At 42.9% G+C, this 21,287-nt stretch overlaps 1 protein-coding gene across 7 annotated transcripts; it reads right to left on the bottom strand.

Annotated features, from left to right (window-relative positions):
- Positions 1 to 1,007: 1,007 nt before the first annotated feature.
- On the bottom strand, positions 1,008 to 17,892 carry LOC139587871 (dynein axonemal intermediate chain 7-like). 7 transcript variants are annotated; one of them, XM_071422534.1, is made up of 16 exons: positions 17,741 to 17,892; positions 17,265 to 17,279; positions 15,255 to 15,291; positions 14,199 to 14,290; positions 13,179 to 13,280; positions 11,989 to 12,126; positions 11,097 to 11,243; positions 9,893 to 9,996; positions 8,525 to 8,804; positions 6,719 to 6,824; positions 4,268 to 4,425; positions 3,432 to 3,576; positions 2,971 to 3,185; positions 2,225 to 2,392; positions 1,933 to 2,046; positions 1,008 to 1,355 (listed from the first exon to the last, which is right to left on the bottom strand). In XM_071422534.1, exons 1-16 carry the CDS (start codon positions 17,741 to 17,743, stop codon positions 1,080 to 1,082), a joined length of 2,100 nt encoding a protein of 699 aa, XP_071278635.1. In that variant the 5' UTR covers positions 17,744 to 17,892; the 3' UTR covers positions 1,008 to 1,079. The 7 variants fall into 7 exon arrangements, with proteins under 7 accessions (XP_071278635.1, XP_071278633.1, XP_071278634.1 ...); XM_071422532.1 differs by having other exon boundaries at positions 15,255 to 17,279; positions 17,741 to 17,881; XM_071422533.1 differs by lacking the exon at positions 17,265 to 17,279 and having other exon boundaries at positions 15,255 to 17,185; positions 17,741 to 17,873.
- Positions 17,893 to 21,287: the final 3,395 nt, after the last annotated feature.

Here is a 21,287-nt window from a genome sequence, read left to right on the forward strand (position 1 = left end):
TTTTGTCTATACAGTGGTCTGGTAAAATCAGCCTTTAGTTTCAGGTAGTTAAACTTGCTTTCTTATTAAATTGCTGTAGTGATTTAGAAATCAAAACACTTTAGTTGGGGTAAAAAATAAAAAATAAATGAACTGAGATACTGTGTTAAATACAGTTAACAGTGTAGCTGTATTTAGGATTTCATTTCTGCCTGCCTCTTATCTAATTCCCACTTCTGATAATCTGTTCTTGTGGTTGTTGGGTTTAGATTTATTGATTAAATTTATTCATCAAAAAATTGCCTTTATTTTTTAAGAGAGTTCAAAGATGAGCATTTGTTCTGCCTAATGGTACAGCTTTGCAATAAAAGATTTGCTTTCCTACATCCTTTCCCCATCCTATAGAGATGATTTTGGTAATGTAACAGAAAAAGTGTAGTGCTTAGGGCATGCTTTGGTTTTCCCTAATTACAGGTAGCAGTTTTTTGCTTTCAAAGCATTCTTCATTTGACTCTACACATAAATTTATTACAAATAATCAGTGATTAAGATCAACTTTTTGGGGTTGTGATACACAAACAACATCCAAACTTGCAGAAGAGATGCTTCTCCAGTGTCTGGGCTGCATATTCAGACATCTGAGGATGGATGCAGATACTTCAGTTAGGGCAGGGAAGGGTTAAGAGGTGTAGTTCTGTCCCCTCTTATGGTTCCTCATTTGTAACAATTTGTGGCATCAGCTACACTGCAGTAAGTGTGTCCTGGTTTTATGCATTGTTGCAAACCAGTCCTAGATGGAAAAATACTATATATATATATATATATATATATATATGTATATATATATATATATATGTATATGTTTTTGTGCCAAACTTGTAAGGAAGACTTGGCATTGGTCACCAGTTGTGTGTTGTTGCAGTTCTTCTTGTGGTCTGGCCACAACTGAATAAAGAATTTATTTTGCTTGAACAAAGATAAAATGTTTGCATTTCAGAACCTGTTTCAGTGTTTTGAATAGAAAAGGATTTAAGACTTGAAATGTAACTTTATTGAAAGCTTTTGATAATAAAGTTTTGAAGGAAAGCATGCAGTAGTATCTAAGAGTATGCTAAGACTCTGGTAGCGAGGAGCAGCTGATACACAGAATCAATGAACAGGCAGCCAGCTCTTTCCACTTTATCCATGGCTTCATTGCTGGCAGAATCCTTTACCATATGGTAGAGTGTGGAGTGAAATTCAGACTCTTCTTCCAGCTCTTCTGAAAAAGCTTTGCTGGTTTCAGTGAGCTTGAGGTGTTGCACTTTCTCACCATTGAACATCAGCAGAGACCAGTGGTTGCCTTTGGCAGAACCTGCCGTGAGATGTTCACTCACCTATTGCAGGAAGAAAGGCACTGAGGTGAAGCCTGTGCCATTGTCAGAGCACAAATTCCAATATTTGTGTGTCCCATGCATTTAACCTGAGAGTGAGACAGCCACTGCAGCTCTCACAGTGGGCTGTGCTGCCTTTCTCCAGCCACACGTGGGAGCGTTTGGCTGGCTGGGAGAAGTTTTAACCATGTGTTTTAGTTCACAGGTGGAGACAAACCAACAGAGAGGTTGCTCATTGCCTGCTTTGCAGCAGGGAGCAAGAGAAACCCTCCAGGCAGGAAGAAAGTCCCAGCTGTTCTTTAAAAAGCTGGCAGAGCAGATAGCTGATTTTCAAGGGGCCTCTGGAGAGCATGAAGCTCTGTCACCCCAGCTCTGGCTAAAGCCTCCCTTGGTGACTTTTCAGTTCCATTTTCCTTAGCAAGTGTCTTTGTTGCTGAGCCTTGTGTCCCCTGAGAGCTCTCAGGTGCAGCCTGTGACACTGAACTGAGGCAGGGGCTGAAGCCACCACGGTGAGTTAATTGTTTCTAACTGGGGATGGGGTCAGTGCCGGCCTGCCCTGGAAGTCTGGGACTCCACAAACCTTGAACACAACTTGCTCTGGCCCTGCTTCTCCATTCCACTTGCTGTGAGCAAAAGCAAAAGCAGCTGAGAGCAGAGCCATCTGTCCATAGGCCTTCCCTTCTGCCAGGGCAGCCTGCAGGGCACGATACAAATCAGACAAACACATCTCTCCATCTCCCTGTGCTGCAGCAGTGCCAGAGCCTGCTTTACTCAGCCCTGCCTCTGCTGGCAGCACAGCAGCTCCCAGGGCAGCAAAGGGTGACCTAAGGGAAAAACAGGGAAAAGCCACCAGGAACTCCTCTGTCACTCACCTTCCTGGGCACAGGGACATACTTGGGAGAGTACTCTGCTGGGAAAATGTTCACTCCAGCTCTTTTCAAAGCTGCTCTGAGGGCAAGAGGACTCATCCATTTCCCTGTGATGTGGGAAAGCACCTCCTCCTCTTCCACCACTACTGAAGACAACATACACTGATTATCCTGTTGTACAAACCAGTGAAAGCAACTTATGGTCATGGAAGCTCCTTTCTGGTTTAGGCTTCAAATATTGATATTTTTGCTATGCTGGGTAGTACCCACATCATCTGCTACTCTGGGCTGTGACCTTTCAGCCAGCCTTGTGTAGGAATCAGAAATTACACTGGTGTACTGATTTATACACCAATGAACAGATGGGTAATCATGAGTAGCTTGAACTTGGGGAAGAAACAAGGAGCATGAGTAGTGGGCTGCTAGAACTCCCTGTATTTCTCTTGGTAGAGCTGGGAGGAGAGGGGAACACTTTTCAGCTCTCTAACAGGGGGGACAGGCTTGAATGCAGCAAGGCAAAACCAGCAGCAAAGCACTGACTGAAACTTTCCAGAGCAAATGCACATTTCTGCTATGTGAAATGTACTATTTCTCATAGTAAATAACTGAAATTAAATAACCAGTGCAGTGCTTGGAAAGGAAGAGAGATTCAAATTACTCTTGTAGAAGCCTCCCAAATTCTTAATCAGGGACAATAATTATGGGGCTTTTTATCTGCAAATGTTTGATTAAAAAATTACTGATAGTACCTTAATTTGTATCTGAATGGTTGCAAAGACTGCAGTAACTGTGAAGAGTCCTTCATCCACACCAGTAGGGTGCAATTCCCAGGCCTGATAGGGCAGGTTCAGGTGAGCATCCTGGAGAAGGGCTACTGTATAAAAGTCACCCATGCTAAAGGTGATGCTCTTTTCTTCTGCTTCATAGGTTATCTTGCTGATGCCATCAGTTCTCCACCATTGGCCTGGACAAAGAGGATGGAAAGATGTACATGGAAGGCTTCTGGCAGTAATGCTGAAGTAAAACAAACCAAAGAAGTAGTAATAAAAAGAAAATGTAAAATCCCCAAATCAATTAACATTCAAATCCCCAAACTATTTCTGGGCTCCAAACTGGCCCTTATCTTTACAGCTGGATTGTAACAAGAGTCCAACTCAGGTATAAATTCCACTATTCAAATTTGAAATAAATTTTTGTCTTAAGTTCAGACCTGCAGGATCCCATCGGGCTACCACAGGCACTTTAAAATAAATCACATTATCAGGGAGCCTCAGGGTTATCTGTACTGCTTCCTGTGTGCCATCTTCAGCCTTTCCTGGGGAATATGGATACACCTCCAATCCAACATCCAGCAGCTTTGGCAAGAGAGGAGAAGGACAGATACGGGGTTTATCAGAAAATGCAGGTTTTTTTCTTTGAGTTCATCTAACACTGCAAAGCTTTTTAACACCCATCTAAAATGGTTTGCTAATACTGCACCTTTCCAAGCTCAGCTTTGGAGGCAGGAGAAGAGCAGCTACCAGGAGGCCTTGGGCCCTTCCTGTGCTGCTGCAGGCACCCTCAGGGCAGGGCCCAGCGGGGCACAGCCATTCCTCACAGAGCCCAGCCTGGGAGCAGGGGAGGCAAAGGCAGCTGTAATCCCACTGTCCCCACAGTGCCAGAGGGAACGGGAGGTCACAGGGGCTGGGAATGAACATCCTGGGCCTCTTCCCCTGCCCACAGTCCTGCTCTCTGGGTTTGGCTTTTTGGGAATTTTGCTTATTAAAGGTTTCCAGCTTCAGTGCCCTCTGTGGGGTAGGGCAGTGCTAGAGGAAACCAGAACCCAGTGCCCACAGTCCTCAACCAGCCTGCAGAGCCTGGAGCTGAACCAGCAGTGGTTTTTGGTACCACTCTGCTTCCACCTTTCACACGTGAAAAACTGATCATTTGTAAACCTTGCCTGGTCAGTTTGCTGTCAGGAACTCGCGTGCAGTGCATGTGACAGCAGTGACAAACCTCAGGAGCAGCTCCTCAGGGCCACCAGGGCTGCTCCCTGTCCTCCCTCACCTCCACCATGGTCCAGTCCCCGGCGTCCTGGGCCTGGGGTGGCAGCTGCAGGGCAGAGATGTGGAACACGCCCCCCACGGGCACCAGCTGCTCCAAATCCACAACCTGAGGCGCCTCTTCTCTGCCTCCCGGCTCCTCCTGCAGCGGGGCCTCCTCCTCTGGAAAGTGCAGCGGACAGCAGGAGTTCAGCGGGGGCTCAACCTCACCGGCATCGCCCAGCGCCGAGGCTCGCTCAGCGCCGGGAGTGCCTCGCTCTGCAGCGCTCCGGCCCCATCTGCTGGCGCTCCTCGGCATCGCTGGAACCGGGGACAGCAGCGAGCCGGGCAATGGAAACACTCGGGACTGGGGCTGAGCTTTTGGATTTGGAGTTCCAAATGCTTTCCGTGGGAATAAGGTTTTACTGACAGAATGAGTCCATCGTAACCCACAGAAGAATTTCACAAGCACAATAATACCATAGATTCTGGATAGGTTTAGTAAGATTCTATTGATATGAAAAGAAATGAAGCAAATAAAGAGATATATAAAAATAAGGCACTAAGCAGTCATGTGCTGAAGGTGAAAGACATAGTAATTAGGAAGAGCAAGAGGATTTAACATGAAACACAATTTTCAGATAACAAAGGTAATTCCTTTTTTTTTTCCTATGCATAATTACGTATGTATCACAAATGTATGAACTTAACATTTAATTAGTTGGAAAATGTTAGTAAAAGGCAGAAACACCGTGGAAAAAATGGCCATAAATATTTTCTTTAAAAAAGCCAACCAGCCCACATAAAACATCACATGGAGGAGAGGAGTTGTTGTTGACAGGAATCAAGAAAAAGGAGTTCAATACTGTAAAAAGAGCTACTCTAATTGTTATGAAACTTGCTCTGAGAGAATAAGACCATATCAAAAAATGAGAATGCTTTCTATAAATTGTCTTCAAGCTTAAAAAAAAAAAAAAGGTGAAAATGGTGTTAATTTAATGTCAGATTTAGTTACATTCTGCAGAGGTTTTACTCTACTGTATCACACACCATCTTTTACAGTTATTCTGAACAACAAACTTACCAAGTAGCAAAAAACATTTCAGTGCATTTTACAGTGGTAGCTTACACTTTAACTTGTTTTTTAAAATAATAACACAAAAATATATAAGTATCTTCTAAAGAAACTATTTATTGTCCCAAGGTAACTTATCTCCTTAACAGAGGCACAATAAGGGTAAATCCAGAGAAACTGTCACTGTTCTGTTGTTGCATTTTTGGTTTTTAACCCTCATTTACCTGGCTCGTTGTTTTGAACTTAAGGTAACTGAGCATCCTCTCACTGCTCTTCTCAAACGTGATTGAAAGACTTTACAAACCATGAGCGTGCCAGAAAAAGGAGTTTTTTCCTTCTTTCCTTATTAAAACAGATGAAAAAGCTGGAAAACACTCAGGTATAATTGTGCACATCTGTGCACATCCACTTCATCTAATACTGTGGTAGGGGCTTTCAAAGCCTGACAGAAATAAAATACAAATTCCTCCACATGAGGCCCAAGACCTTTATGTTCTTTTGAAAACCTTGCTTTTAGGGTCTAGTCTGACAACTGATTCTCTGGACTGTGCTCCATCCAAAGTGTTGTGGGTGGGGTTTGTTTTTTTACCAGAAGAAAAAGGCTGTAAAGTGGAGCTAAATTATGCTAATAATTGTTTGCAGTTGTTTTATTTAAGTCAGTACCACAAGAAAACTCATTCTTGTTAAACCAAAGGACAACGCCACAACACTGAAGAAATTTGTAACTTATGTGGGACAGACAAACAGTTTTATTTCCTAGAATTAGGCCCTCTCACTTGAAGCACCCATTTAGGTAATACTCAGTACCATCCCACACTACACCAATGCCTACCATGATAAACATTGGAATCATCATTTTCTGAGGAAGTAAATCTCCCCAGAGCCTGGCAGATTCATGAACATTGTGTGTCTCACCCATAAATGTATGTATAATAATATACATATCTACAGAAACATTATAAACATGTACATAAGCATAAATAATAAATAAAATAAGTGTGGGGACAAACTCCATTTTCCTATCTGTCCTGTTATCTCCCCTCATGATTTAAAAATCATTAATAGAAATGTCAACAAAACCCAAGTGATATCAAAACATCCCTGTATTTATAAGCTTTGCTCCATTCACATGGAGATATTGCAGTGTTTCCATGGATCATGGAATGGCCTGGGTTGGGAAGGACCTTCAAGTCCAGTTCCACCCCCCTGGGCATCTTCCACTATCCCAGGTTGCTCCAAGCCCCATCCAGCCTGGCCTTGGACACTTCCAGGGATGAGGCAGCCACAGCTGCTCTGGGCAACCTGTGCCAGGGCCTCACCACACTCACAGGGAATTTTTAACACATAAAATACTTAGCCTAAATACTTTTGTAGTGCTGCACATAAAAAATAACCAAATACCTTGTGATGATGCATCCAAAATTTCTGAATTCTTCTCAGTTTCCTCCTGTGTCTGTTTTATATCATCTGTGTTATTGCTGGTCCCTTTCAGTGAGGCAGAACTCTCCTAGAGAAAAAGCAAGAGACATTTTTCCATTAGTGAGAGACAAACACAATGAAGAAGAAGGTATCACCTCCTTCAAGGAGGCCCAAGGAGAAGGGATACACAAACATTTGTACCAATCTTGCTACAGGGTCAAGGTTTTAAGAGAAATAATTTCTATCTGGCTATCGAAACTATTTTGATTCAAGATACTCTCTGGTTTGGAACTGGATTTAGAGATAGAGACAAAGTAATTACTTCATTTTCACAGCAAATTCCATCTTGAGCTCCCTGAGTACCAAACAAGCACCCAACACTTTTTCAGCAGAGTGTGCACTCAAAACTTGTGCTTTTTGATGATTTTACAGTCAGCAGAGTGGCACAAAGTAAAATGCATGTCGAGGCTGAATCCAAACCAACAGTGAAACTGTGCCAGAACCCCATCTGCAGCTTTGGCCTGTGGCTGGCCCAGGAGATTTATTCCCTTTCACACTGTATTTCACTGTATTTACACCCAGCAATGTGGGGGACCTCAAGGTACCTCCCCTGGATTTCCAGGCAAATATCCAGTGCAGACAGGGATTCATCCATGCCACAGCACACTCCTCTGGAGGCACAGCACCCTCTGTGCCTGCCAGCATTGCAGAGAACACACATCTCCTCAAACAGGACAGGAGGTGAGAGGACAGAAGCTGAGAGAAGTGGAGCCTTCAGAGGGAAAAGGAAAATCCACAAAATGGATTGAGAGAAAGAGCACCAAGACCTGGGAAAGAAAAAGAGAGGGAATAAAATGAAGCAGCTTAAAGAAAATCTGAGTAATGTAGGTGAAAAGTGCCAAAAGATAAGATTTGTCATATAAAAAAAGAAAAAAGGAACCAAGAGAAGCAGGATTTCAAGCACTGATTCATTACAAAGGTGTTGGGGACTGAAAAGGAGAAAAGCCGTGATCATGGACAGAGGTTCAATCCCTGTTTGATCCCTGTATGGATCCCAGAGTTCATTCACTTAAGAGTTGGACTCAAGGATCCTTGTGGGTCCCTTTCCACTCGTATTATCACATGAAATTGCTCCAAACATAGTAAGAAGACCTAAAACTTGATGTTTTGTCAGTTATTTCTGCATAATTTCAGGTGAGAACACAGAGCATTTATCTGAAAGTCACAGATAAATACACAGAGTAAAAACCCCAAATGAAGTATGGACAACACAAAACCAAGCAACCTCCATCACACCTAAAGCCAAGATATTCCATGGAAGAGAGCTGAGGAAGAGGACAGGCAGCCAGAAATCATATTTGAAAAGGCTCTCTCAGCAAAGGGTCAGCACACAGACATGGAACAGCCAGGCACTTCAGCCAACACCTGCTGAACTCTGAATCTTAGTCTGCATGCTGCAAATTTCCCTAAAATTGGATTCCTGCTGAGATTTTGTGGGACTGCCAGTTTTGCAGAAGCAGAATCCATTAATCTGTATTTATGCCAGAGATTTATAGAAATATCTTGCAATGGCACTTCATGCTCCATCCTTCTCTTAAACCAAATGCCAATTGCACAGCCTGTCCAAACTTCCCATCTTTGCATTCCCTTGAGAAGATCTATGACACTGTTGACACAAGCTGTCTTTTCCTATAAAACATTTAAGGATATGGCTGTCCTGCACAGGACACTGTGACTGAGCCTGATGTTTACAAGAGTAGGGTATCCTTTGAGGAGGTTTTTACCCACCTTTCTGCCCTTAGAACCCGTTTCTTCTGCAGCAGGCACGCTGGGTTCCTCCCTGCCTTTCTCCTCCTCTTCTCCTGGTCCTTGCCCAGTGTCCTCTGGCTGCTCAGCTGACCCCAGGGTGGCTGAGGCCCCCTGCCTCGGCAGCCCCTGGCACTGCAGCCACAGGGGAGACACGTGGTCGTAGTGGGTGTGCAGCAGGCGAACGGCCACGCTGCTCAGGGCCAGGGACATGGGCAGCTCAAAGGCGTGCCCTGCCCCCTGGAACACGTGGTCCTTGAACCTGGCAAGGGCAGGGACACAGCAACAGGGCCTGGTGAGATGGCAGCACTTCCTTTGGTGCTTCCTCACAAATGGCACATCTCTTTTGGCATTTGTTGAGTGTCTGAGAAATGCCGTGGGATGGCACAGTGCTGGTGCTGGCAGCTGTCTGTGAGACCCTCCAGCAAAGCCACAACTGCATCAAGGGGATCAGAACTCTCAAAAATAAGTCTTGACAGGATGGCAATGAGGCAGGATCAGATGGCAGCTCTTCTAGAAACTACATTTCTGGTACAACTGACTAATTTATTGGGAAAAATCCCTGCACAGCTGTGTTACATCACTCTTAGCAGCTTTCAAAATAATTCAAAGAATACTTACTTTTGAATAAGATAAGCTAGTCACAAGTTCTAAAAATCTTCCAGTAAAGCAACACTTAGCTTTTTATTGTTGGTTGAATATTCTAAGTGCATCTCTCTGCTGCCCACAAGGCTTTAACCCTTAACCCATATGGGTTCTTCCTGCAGGTCAGTCTGACACTGCTCAGCACCCACCCTTCTACTTACCTTAACAAAACTCACAGCAACAGGTCCTTAGTCTAGCTAAAGTCCTTTAAATAACTTATTCCTTACATTTATGGAGTGGGAGTAGGAAGTCTGCTCAAAAATCTCATTTTGGCAATGTGCCATTTATATGGTAATCCAATAAAACCACAAGATTTAGATTCAGAAATGATAGTGCATCCCAGGCTCTAAAATATTTTCTCTAACTGAGCACAAAGTATCATTCCCTGCTTTGCAAGCAACTGGAACAACTTAGAAAATATTAAATGCATCAGCAAGAAACACTGCTTCCAGAGGAATTTCAATTCTCTGCATGAGCTTTACTGTTTTTCTTCCAAATTTGTTCTGGCAGTGACAGGGTTCTGCTGCTGCATTTTAAGAAAGAAATTTATATATCTCTAAACCACTCCTTAGCAGCAGCCAGCACTGAGAGTCTGCAGAATGGATGCTATTCAACAACAAAAAAAAGATTATGAGAAATTGATTCTTAGTGTTTACTCAACAAAGCCAGGCCTCATTTCAAATTAATAATTTCAGTGTACTGTACCTTGCTTTCTTCTTCAGATTGGCCCAAATACAGAAAGTAACATTTTTATCCTTTAGGACTGTGTGCATATTCCCAGTTTCAGAATCTTCATACATACTAGCTATCTACAAAGAAAAAAGCCAATTAAATCATATGTTATTTATTTCACATTGATTTACCTACATTTACTTGAATAAATAATAAAAAAAAATACATGTAAGAATGAAAAGGCACCAGACCAAGCCCAGCTGTGTTGTATTTATATATTAAAGCACAACAGTTACAAACTCAAATCTGTTGCTTAAAATTTTAACTACATTGCTTTTTTTTTTCTCTGACTTCATAAATTCTGGGAGCCAAGTACTGCCAAATATGGGTTCTTCCATTATTTCCCTAATTCTCAGGATAAATTATAAAAAATAAACAAAAAAAAGGATTTACTGAGCAATAATAGACTCCTACCCCAGATGCACTGTACAGATTATTTTATCATTTAGGCAGCATCAAACTTGTGAAATACTAATTCTGTTGGGAGCTTAATCCTAAATTCAGGAAACAAGAATTCAACATTTCTTAATTTGCAGGGGGTTTTGACTGTGCACATACAACTGGTTCACTATTTTACTAATATTCCTTTGCTAAACATACTTTATATATATGATTAATATTCTTGAAATAGCAAGGTAGTGACCTTGCTATTTCAAGAATATTAATCATATATATAAAGTATGTTAAAGTACCTACATAAAGTATATATAAGTATGTAAAACTACCCACACATGCAGCTCAGAAAACTGACTCTCCAGCACAATTTCATTTTCTAGTTTGAGTACTCTTCACCTTTCCCCAGATCTTAGTTTCAAAAATATTTTAATTACATGAACTTGTATTAAAAAAATGTGTACAAGGCAACCTTATGAGTTGCTTTTCACATCTACAATTTTTTGGTACAGTCAACAAATTTCATACAGCACCTCTTGTTATCATCATCCCCAAGTCTCACAAAATTTCCCATTTGTTTATTCTTGAGATTTCCCACTGTAAAGTTCAGATTTTCAGGAATTTTGAGTAATTAAAGTCTGGTGAGTGCTATAAACATGATTTGAAACTCACAGACTCATCTCTGTGGCAGTTTAGGACCAAACAGAGCCAAGCATCATTGAAGGACACTTGGTGTTAACTTATGTGTGCAAATCACAGCTTTGAAGCAGTAAACCTCACTCACTTTGAGCAGGTTCTGGGTAGCATCATTGTATTTCTGGTGAAGCAGATCCTGCAATTGCAGAATAACTTCCTGGTACTGGTCTCGTTGTTCGTCTGTGATCTCTCCTGGTGCTGCCTCCAACAGAAGAAACTCCAACTTCTCAACCAACTAGAAAATATTTACATGGGAGAAGTATCTGTTGTGACACCATCCTTAACATATTGTGTGTTCTGTCATAAAAAATGAGGCATACCTACTTCCTTTGCATCTAAACAGATTTTGGTCAGAAAAATAACCTTTTTTTTATATAGACAGATAAGAAATCTAACTCAGAATCAAACCAACCCAATGAAACCTGTACTACACATGCAACTTCCCCCCCCAGTTTCCAGAAGGCTCGATTTAACTTTCTGAAAAACAACATAAAGTCAGAATAAATGAAAATAAGATCCTGAATTTACAGAGCAGGCACAGACTGCTAAAAATTGCTTCACAAGCTATCAATAGCTGATGACTTCTGTTGGTAAAAATCAATTCTGGGAACTTTTGCTCTTACATGACATTTTACTGGCTCAATGTTACAAAATGAGGTTTTTGCCCACCAAAGCATTTATATCTGACATGAGCTTGTATGCTCTGGTTTAAAATGGAAGGGAGTATGGATGTTGGAATGCTAGACCTCAGTGTAAGAAACACAGCAAAAGTCCCTTAAATGCATATTGAAAGTCAATACACATCTTCTTCAGGGTTAACAATAGATCTCCAATTTAGGAAAAATAGAAAAATTGAAGAAAAACTTCTAGGTGTTGAAGGTCTTTCACTCATTTGGCCATGAAAAATGGGAAAATAGAGTTAGAGAGGGCTGTTAAGGATATGTTAAGCTTAAACTGAAATACACCATTTAAACACTTACATGCAGCACCACTTCCTCCTTCTCCATGACAAGCTGGACATCCTGATCTTGGTCATCACGCCACAGGCTCATGAAAGTGTTGATTTCCTGAGGTACAGTGGGCTCAGGAGTCCCATCACAGCTCAGGTAGTGCTCCCACTGCAGGAGAGTTCAGAGAAAAGTGGATACAGGTGTGCTGCACACTGCTATTACAAGAAAAAGGAGGATTCTGAAAGACAAATACGTTATAGTGACAAATTCACACCTGCATCTAAACAGGATTCTAACACCACCTGGTTTATTATCCCTATGCCAGGAAAAAAAGGTTTACTTTGATATTAATGTGTTAAGATGCTTCTGCCCACCTCACACTTGTTTATACCTATTTATCAGTGGGTTCTGCTCTGCTTCACAAAAGCAATGAATTCAGTACCTGCCATAAGGGAGGGGCTGGAAGAATAAAATGACTGAGAACAGAAACGAGGAAGGTGCAGGTGGAAGAGGCAGGTGGGTCTCAGATTCTGCCAAGAAAACTGAAAATTCCTACACTGGCAATAAAGTTGATTAGGAGCCTCTACTGCAACAAATTTACTCCTCCTTTCTCTGCCTCTGAAGGAGATTTCCTCTCCCTTACCAGCATCAATTATCCTGTTGCAGAAACCTCTGGTAGGAATGTGAAATCCTAGATTAGGGCTTTTTAAAAATAATTTTATTTTCAAATCAATTCTTGGTCATTCCTATAGAGGTGGAAAGAAAAAATCAGTGGCAGACTAAACCCACTTAATGCCAAACATAAGCCTAACATTGGCTCATGGGATCAATTTATCACCCATAATGGAATTTTTTTCATCCATAGAATAGGATATTAAGAAAAGATTGCCCCCCGTTTGCTGTGAAGATTAGCAACCCCATGTTACTGAAAATTGCATTGCAAAGGAAAATGTATCTTTTAAAGCAAAAGCACTTCTAGGATTGCATTTTCAACCACTTCCACCAGCATTCCCACTGACTTCAAGCAAAGCAACAATAGGGGAGTGCTGAGTGCACTGGAAACTCCTGTATAGAAGACTGGTCAATTTTCAGTAGTAAGACATCTGATTTGAGATGGAATTCAAAATGCTGTCATAGCACACACATACATTCAAGAACTGGAAGCTCCTGAAGTCTCTTCCTTGCCAAACCTCTGGGCAGATTTTGGCAAGAAAGCTTACCTTGGCTTGTTCTCTGTAATCCCTTTTCCACTGCTGTGCAGAAAGAAACTTCTGTTCCAGTGAATTATGTTGGGCTAGTTCGGACTCCCTCTCTCCTTGATACTGATAAAAAAATACATATATCAAACAGAGCAGCTAAATATTTGCTTATTTCTTACAATTATTTTACATAGAAGAAACAAATTGGGGATATTTGAATGAGTTATTATTTAAACAAATCCAAACACTGAAAACTTGCTTTTTTTATGAAACATCCAATTGAGAAGACTGCAGTAGTTTGAAATATGTTATTGTCATCACAGTAGCTGCTGAGTCATATGATAAACATAATGTGACATATGATTGCAACCTCTCACTTCAACAGTTTCCATATCAGCATCCTGGAGCCAGCCCTAATGGGAGCTGCTAAAATATGTAAGGATAATTTGGAAAAAACATGTAAGACTGTTTTATTTTTTCCCTTTTAGTTTCTATTATTTTAAGGTCATCTTCTCCCTAGGAGGAAAAAAATATTCTGTGAAGTACAAGAGGAGTAGACAAGTGTGATTCTTTAAAAAAAATTAGTTTGTTGTAAATCTTTTTTTTTTCTTTTAAAACACAAAAATAGTTATCTATCATCGATCAGTTTTTGTTCTGAATGCTGGATTGTTCAGAAAAATAAATATACATAGTCTAATACACACACACACACACATATATATATATACACAAATACAATGCACTGTATCTGCCTGAACAGGGAACCAATTAGGAATTTGTACCAAATATCCTCATGGGGAATATGAAAAATATATTCAATTGAAAGCACAGTGGAAATGGGAAATAAAAAAAAGGCATTTAACTGAACTTTAGAAACACATATGACAAAAGGTAATGTATTTAAATTTATCAAAACTGGAAAATATTGTTCCCAACAATAAGTGCATAAGGAAATGAATTCCTATAAATCACTGATGTTTTACAGGCCTTGTCTCAAGTTTAGAAATAGGATTAGATTTTTTCATTGAGTAAAAGACTAACCTTTGCCTCAAGCTTTTCCAAGTGCTCTCGATACAGTCTCTCCCTTTCAAGTCTTTCTTCTTCTTCTTGTTGAGCTCGTAATAGGGCTTCAGCTGAGGATTGGGAAAGAGATCAAGGGCATAATTATGCTTTCCTAAATAAAATCTAAGAGATTATTTGGTTACCAGTTGTAATGATAAAACCACTATAAAATGAGCAACATAAATGTTTATCTTTCACTGCACAGAAATCTCCCATATGAAGATTGATCCAAATGAATTTGAATACTACTAAAGCACACTGTCTCTGGCACTGCCTCATCAGTCTGTGAGTGCTCCCTCCATCTACAGCTTCAATGGACACAGGTTCTCAATCCAAAGTCTTGAGTGAAACTCAGTGCTTTAATCCTAAATTTGTTGTCTTCTTTCCTACAACCACTGGTTTCCTACAATTTCAATTTTACAGCTGTTTGTTCATTGAAATCCACTTCAGGATCTGTTACTCCACAGTTCTTGCTTCTCTTTGCTGCCATAGGGACTAGAAAATTAGAGAGGACGTGAAAACTAGAACTGGTTCAACCTCTAAGCCTTCAGCCTAAAATGGCACAGCCTGTGTGCCATCCAGATGTTCCCAAACAGTGACTCGATGTCATCACCTCCAAGTAAATCGTGTCAAGCGTGTGCTGCACTGAGGCAAGAGCAGCAGCAGTTCCCAAATCTGCCTGTGCCCACCTGAGCTCCCACTCTCACCATAAAAGCTCACCAGTGATTAGCACTCCCTTCCTGGCAGTCACAGCATGCCCAAGCTCCCACCAGGATGGATTAATGGCAAGTTAATTCTCCCCAACTTCCTAATTGCAGTAGGAATAACTAGAGAAGAGAGTATTGCTCTGATAGGGAAGTGAGGTGCAGCATCAAGGAACAGAGAGTTTGGCCCACACCAGGAAAGAGGGAAGAACATTTCCATTTGTGAAACAGAGCCAGCAATTCACATCTAGTTCAGGACATCACCTTTTGCCCCTTTATTTAAAATTAACAATTTGTCCATCACATTCCCTCAAAATGAAGTGCACATTACCTCTCAGCTTCGCTTCCTTTGCTTTCTTTGATTTTCCCTTTTTACCATTGAATTTCATGTTTGCAATAAGGGAGAAGAAAACAAATATCAGTATTATTTTAATACTCTTTGGCAGTTCTATAACTCTATAACTTTGCCCTTCCAATGTGATCCCTCAGTTAAGATTTCAGACTCCCTAGACAGCCAATGAAGGCCCCAGAATAGTAATGCACATTCTGAACTAAATTCTTCTCTTTTTTATGATAAGGTCTTAAAATTAATGTATTTTTCTATGCTAGACATCCCCAAACACAGCCACAACATGAGTATTAAAATCCTTTGGTTTAATGTAGAAATTGAGTAGCAGGCAGATCTGCTAAGAAAGTAGATGCTACAACTTCAAACATTTTAGGAAATATTGGAAAATGTATTTTGGGACAAGCCTGGCATTTAGAATCATCTAATTCACAAGACAAAATAGCAAAGAGTTCTCTTTTCTGTTATGAAATCTCACTCCAGACAGTTCACTGTTCACCTCCAGCATATCCTAGAGTAACGATATTTTAAATTTGAGGTTCTCAGAAAGTATCTGACCACTGTTCCTTCTTCACACACACTTATTTCACACTTTGATTTCAACTATCACACATTCAGATACAAATAACTACTTGTTCACTTCACACTACTTGGCATGGCAATAAACACATTGGCATAAATATATGTATAAATGCAACTTTGAGTACAGAGATTGCCATGAAGCTGGGACAAATACAGTGGTGACAATTAAGTGCCACCAGAGTCTGAGTGCATCTTATCACATTTGGTACCAAAGCATTCATTTGAAAAATTATCCCAAAATAATGTCAGTAAAATTCACACTTCTACCCGTTAGGATTTCAGGGAAGAATTTGTTCTTTTCATTTTGATAAATAAATAAATAAATAAATAAATAAACTGAAAATGGAAAACCTGCTTGTTTCAATTACTTGAAATCAAGTTTCAGTCAATTTCTTTTCACATTCCTATGACTTAACAGAGCACTGAGAAGAGTGAGATGCACAGCTGGGGAGGGGTAGATAAATTCACTATCACTGAAGTAAGAATAACCCACAGGACCAATTTATGCAACTCAGTTTCCCATGGACTTCTGCCTGTTGTCCCTTCACCCTCCTTGTTCTGTGTCTAGCTTATGGCTCAAACAACAGAATCCTAGAAGCATTCAGGGTGGAAAAGACCTCCAAGATCATCGAGTCCAAGCTGTGCCCAATCCCCACCTTGTCCCCCAGCCCAGAGCACTGAGCGCCATGTCCAGGCCTTCCTTGGACACCTCCAGGGATGGGGACTCCAAACTTCCCTGGGCAGCCCCTTCCAATGCTTGACAAACCTTCCGTGATGAAATTCCTGCTGATGTCCAACCTGACCCTTCCCTGCACAGCTTGAGGCCGTTCCTCACCTCCTGTCCCTTGTTCCCTGGGAGCAGAGCCTGATTTCCCCGGGCTGCCCAATCCTGTCAGGGAGTTTTGCAGAGCCAGAAGGTCCCTCCAGAGCGTCTTTTTCTCCAGGCTCACCCCCCACCCCCCAGCTGTACCTGGTGCTCCATCCCCTTGCCCAGCCCCCTTCCCTTCTCTAGACACGCTCCAGCCCCTCCATGTCCATCGTGCAGTGAGGGGCCCAGAACTGGACACAGCACTCGAAACGCGGCCCCGCCAGAGCCCAGCACAGGGGACAGTCACTGCCCTGGTTCTGCTGCCACCTCATGGCTGGGACAGAGCCAGGACACCGCCTCTCCTCTCTGCCTGGACACCCGTTGCCAAGCCAAACAAGCAGTGGCTGCGCTGGCCATGCTCCCTCTGAGCAGCGCTGCAGGAACATTTGGCTTCCCTGCTCAAGGCACAAAAGCCCGGTGTCCTGGAGACGCCTCTTCCCCCTTCAGATTCATTAACCCTGGCCAGCTGCCTCAGGAAAAAAGCCAAAAAATCGGATAAAAAAATAAACTCAACTGTGAACTACAGCGTGTTTCTGCCTACCTACCTTTTTTTTCGGAGCCTAAAAGATCAGAGGGGGGAAAAAAGGAAAGGGAACATCAGAAAACAATGTATCAGCTAGAAAGGAATAATTAGAAAAATAGTATTATTCTGTTAAAATTAAATGTGATTATCCATTGAAAAACTATAATGACAAGAATTTCAATACTGCAGAAAATTAGCCACTAATACATGACTCCTGGAATGAAGTTTTTTACCACGGAGCCATTCTGGCAACAAAGTGTGAGCCGCCTCCCGGCTGGTTCCACACGGGGCAGCCACAGCAGCAGCCCACGGCACAAGGGCTCTCGCCGGGGCTCACACCACAGATAACGCGGCCTTCGGGTGCTTCTTTCAGCCTCAAAGCCTTTCTCCCACCTCCCGGGACTTGGGCAGCTCACAAGAACGCCCCGCTTTACTGCACCACCTCATCCTTCCCCATCCCACCATGTAACCCGTACCCAGGCCCCTTCCCCGCCCCACCATGTCGTGCCACGGCTGGCGGTGCCCGTGTCCCTGAGGATGCGATCCCGCCGCGCGTGGCGGTGCCCGTGGCGACGCCCGTGTCCCTCAGGATGCGGTTCCGCCGCGGGGGGCGGTGCCCGCCTCCCTCAGGCTCCCGGTGCCCGCGGCGGTGCCCGCCTCCCTCAGGCTCCCGGTGCCCGTGGCGATGCCCGCCTCCCTCAGGCTCCCGGTGCCCGCGGCGGTGCCCGCCTCCCTCAGGCTCCCGCCCCCCCCAGGCCCCGCCCGCAGCCCCGGCGGCGGCGGCGCAGGCGCAGCTCGGGCCGGGCGCTGCCGGCGCTGCCGTAAAGCGGCACGGCGGCGGTTCCGGGAGCAGCGGGTGAGATCCCGGTCCGGCCTCGCCGGGATCCGCAGGGAACCGGGCACGGCTCCGGGGGGAGCGGGGTGGCAGGCAGAGCCAGGGGGAGGCGGCGGCCCGAGGAGGCCCCGCAGCGGGAGCTGGACTGGATTCCAGTCGCTTGTGATTTGGTTTTGGCTGCCCCGTCCCTGGCAGCGTCCGAGGCCAGGCTGGGCGGGGCTCTGAGCAAGCTGGGACGGTGGAAGGTGTCCCTGCCCACGGCCGCGGGTTGGGACGAGATGATCTTTAAGGTCTTTTCCAAGTCAGGCTATTCTGTGATTTTGAAAATCACAGAATACAGAAATAATAATCAGTTACTTTGTCACTTATCCTTACGTTTTGCCGGTGCACACTGGACTCAATTTGTAATGCACTTGAAGAGTCTTTAAAAAAGCAAAATTTATGAATGTGACAGTTGCAGGAATATAAATGTATATGTATAAAATGGATATATCTATATATACAATACAGGAATATGTAATACATAAATATATGTGGAGATAAAAATAAACACATAAAATATATTATTATTACCATTATTAATATATAAAATATATTAAATATATGTTCTATTTAGATATCTTTACCACTTTATATGTGTGTATACATATATATGTAGATACAGTATTTTAGCAGACCACAGAAGCAGCCAGGCCAGCAGGTGCAGAATTGTATGGGTGTGAGAAAGCAGCCAGTGAACAGCACAAAGTGTCCCAGTTGTTGAAAGTTATTAGAAGTTTCTTGTTTTCTGTTTGAGGGGGGAGGGGAGATGACAATGAGAAGCTAAATAGAATAAAAAGTAGGAAAGAAAAAGAAAGAAGAGACTGAGTAGAACCAGAATTAGAGCAAACGGGGCTTGGTGGGATACAAAAGTTTTAGGAAGGCTGAGGTGGTTTACTGACTCCCAGAGAAGGCTAATTTCAAACTGATTATCCTTCAGGTAACAAAACCCAAACAAACCAAAAAAATCACACAAGGACACAGTTCACCGAAATGTGAGAATGGCCAATTCTTTAAGAAGTGAAGTGATAAAACTGTACAAAAATGTAAGTGTCTCAAATGCCACCAGCACTTTCCTTAACCAGAAAACAAACCCCCTTTCACTGTGCACTCAGTTAATTAAAACCACATTATTATTCTTTTCTCTCCAAGCTGCTGTACCTTGGAAGGGAGTATCCCAAAGGAGCAGACTACTTCAGAAGCCGTTTGAAAGCAGCTTTTCTAAAAAACAAAGATGAGACAGACCCTGAAAAAATTAAGCAGCTGATTGCCCGGGGAGAGTTTGTTATAAAGGAGCTGGAGGCTTTGTACTTCCTGAGGAAATACCGAGCCATGAAGCAGCGCTACTACAGCGACGACAAGCCCTGACTGTGCCTGTAACCACACACCCCCAGGAAAGGTAACAATAAAAGAGCTCTACCTGCAAAGAAGTGACATGTAAATCCTTCCAACCCCTCTACAGCACAAATGAGGGAGCTGCTTCCCCGCCAGAGGTCACTTGAAGGGTTTGGGGTGTGCAGGTTATGGGTAATGGGTTTTCCTGTGCTGCTTTTGACCTTCTCAAACTAAAACTTCAGGTATGAAAGGATTTTGCGGGAAGGAGTGGTTGCACTTCCCTGTTTTGTTTCACTTCAATGCTTGTGTTGAACAGAAACTCTTCTTACCCCATAGCTGTGTGTTTGGGTGTCAGTTCAAGGTGCTGTGCTTGTTACCTGAAAGATGAACCTGATTTAAAATTCTCCTCATTGAATGATCTGTTTCTGCTGGAAATGAGCACCCTCTCAGAAGTGAGGCTCCCAGCCCTGGAGAGGGAGTGCTGTGTTCAGTTCTCCACAGTGCAGGAAAAACAAGGAGCTACTGGAGAGGATCAAGAAGAGGCCATAAACATGAGGGGTCCATAAACCTGAGGGGTCTGGAGCATCTCTTATGAGGAGGGACTGCAGGAGCTGAGCCTGTTTAGTCCAGAGAAGAGAAGACTGAGAGGGGATCTCTTCAATGCATATAAATAAATATCTCAAGGGTGGGTGCCAAGAGGACGGTGCCAGGCTCTTTTCAGTGGTGCCCAGCAACAGAACAAGGAGCAATGGCCATAAACATAAGGCAAGAAGTTCCACCTCATGAGGTAGAATTTCTGTACATTGAGAGTGGCAGAGCCCTGAACAGTTGTCCACGGAGTGTGGGGAGTCTCCTCTGTGAGCATCCCAAACTCACCTGGACTTGTTCTTGTGTCACCTGCCCCAGGTGACCCTGCTTGGGCTGGGGGGTTCATATTATATGGTCTGCAGAGGTCCCTTCCAACCCTGACTATCCTGTGGTTCTGTGAAAGTAAATTCTTACAGTTTTTAACCTCATCTGCTCAACTTGCAGAGGCACCACCTTGCTGTGTCAGGGAGACAACTGAGGGGTCAGCAAAGGGGTGAGTTTGAACAACAGTGCTTTAAGCACTTGGGCCCTGAAGACAACTCCTGCTACTGCTGATTTCTGTTGTTGTGCAACTGCTGCAGCAGGAGTAGAAAACTTGGTCTTTGCCCCTGGAAGAGGAGTTTGGCCATGGCTGTTTGCTCCAGGCTGTCTCTGTAGGCCTTGGCTCAGCTCAGACTTGTGTCAGAGCTGACACTCTGTTGGATTGGTTGGTGTTTCCACCAACTAAATGACACTGGAGAGAGACATAATCTTTGAAATATAGGTAAGGAATCACTGCAGTAGAGCTGTTGGCAAGTTTTCACACTGGCACTAAGGAGTGTTTTAAGGTCACTCAAAGAATTGCCAGCAAAGGCATCAGCAAAACCAGGTTTAATATAAAAATGAAAGTGTGACAAAGTCCATTCAACAAAGTTCACTCCAGTATTTACTAGGTGGTTAAAGCACACAGAGAAAAAGCAAACTAAAATCTACAATCAATCAGTTAAAACCAAAATCAACCAAAACTTATTTCTGAGGATGCTGGGGATACAAAAAGGGTATGGATAAAATGAATTAGGGAAGATACTCCCATTGAGTCACTAAGTTCAGAGTGGACCCCCCCCTTGCTGAACTGAGCCCCATATCTGACTAGGGGTTTATGCCTGAAGGTTTAACAGCACTTAGTCCATAGTTTAATTTAGAACAATTTAACTAAAGATTCATACAGAATTTCCTATAAGCACAACAGCAATTCACTCATAGGCCTGA

This window comes from Agelaius tricolor, unplaced genomic scaffold, assembly GCF_023055355.1.
Source record: "Agelaius tricolor isolate 1412-34295 unplaced genomic scaffold, bAgeTri1.0.p SCAF_3, whole genome shotgun sequence".
Lineage (NCBI taxonomy): Eukaryota > Metazoa > Chordata > Aves > Passeriformes > Icteridae > Agelaius > Agelaius tricolor.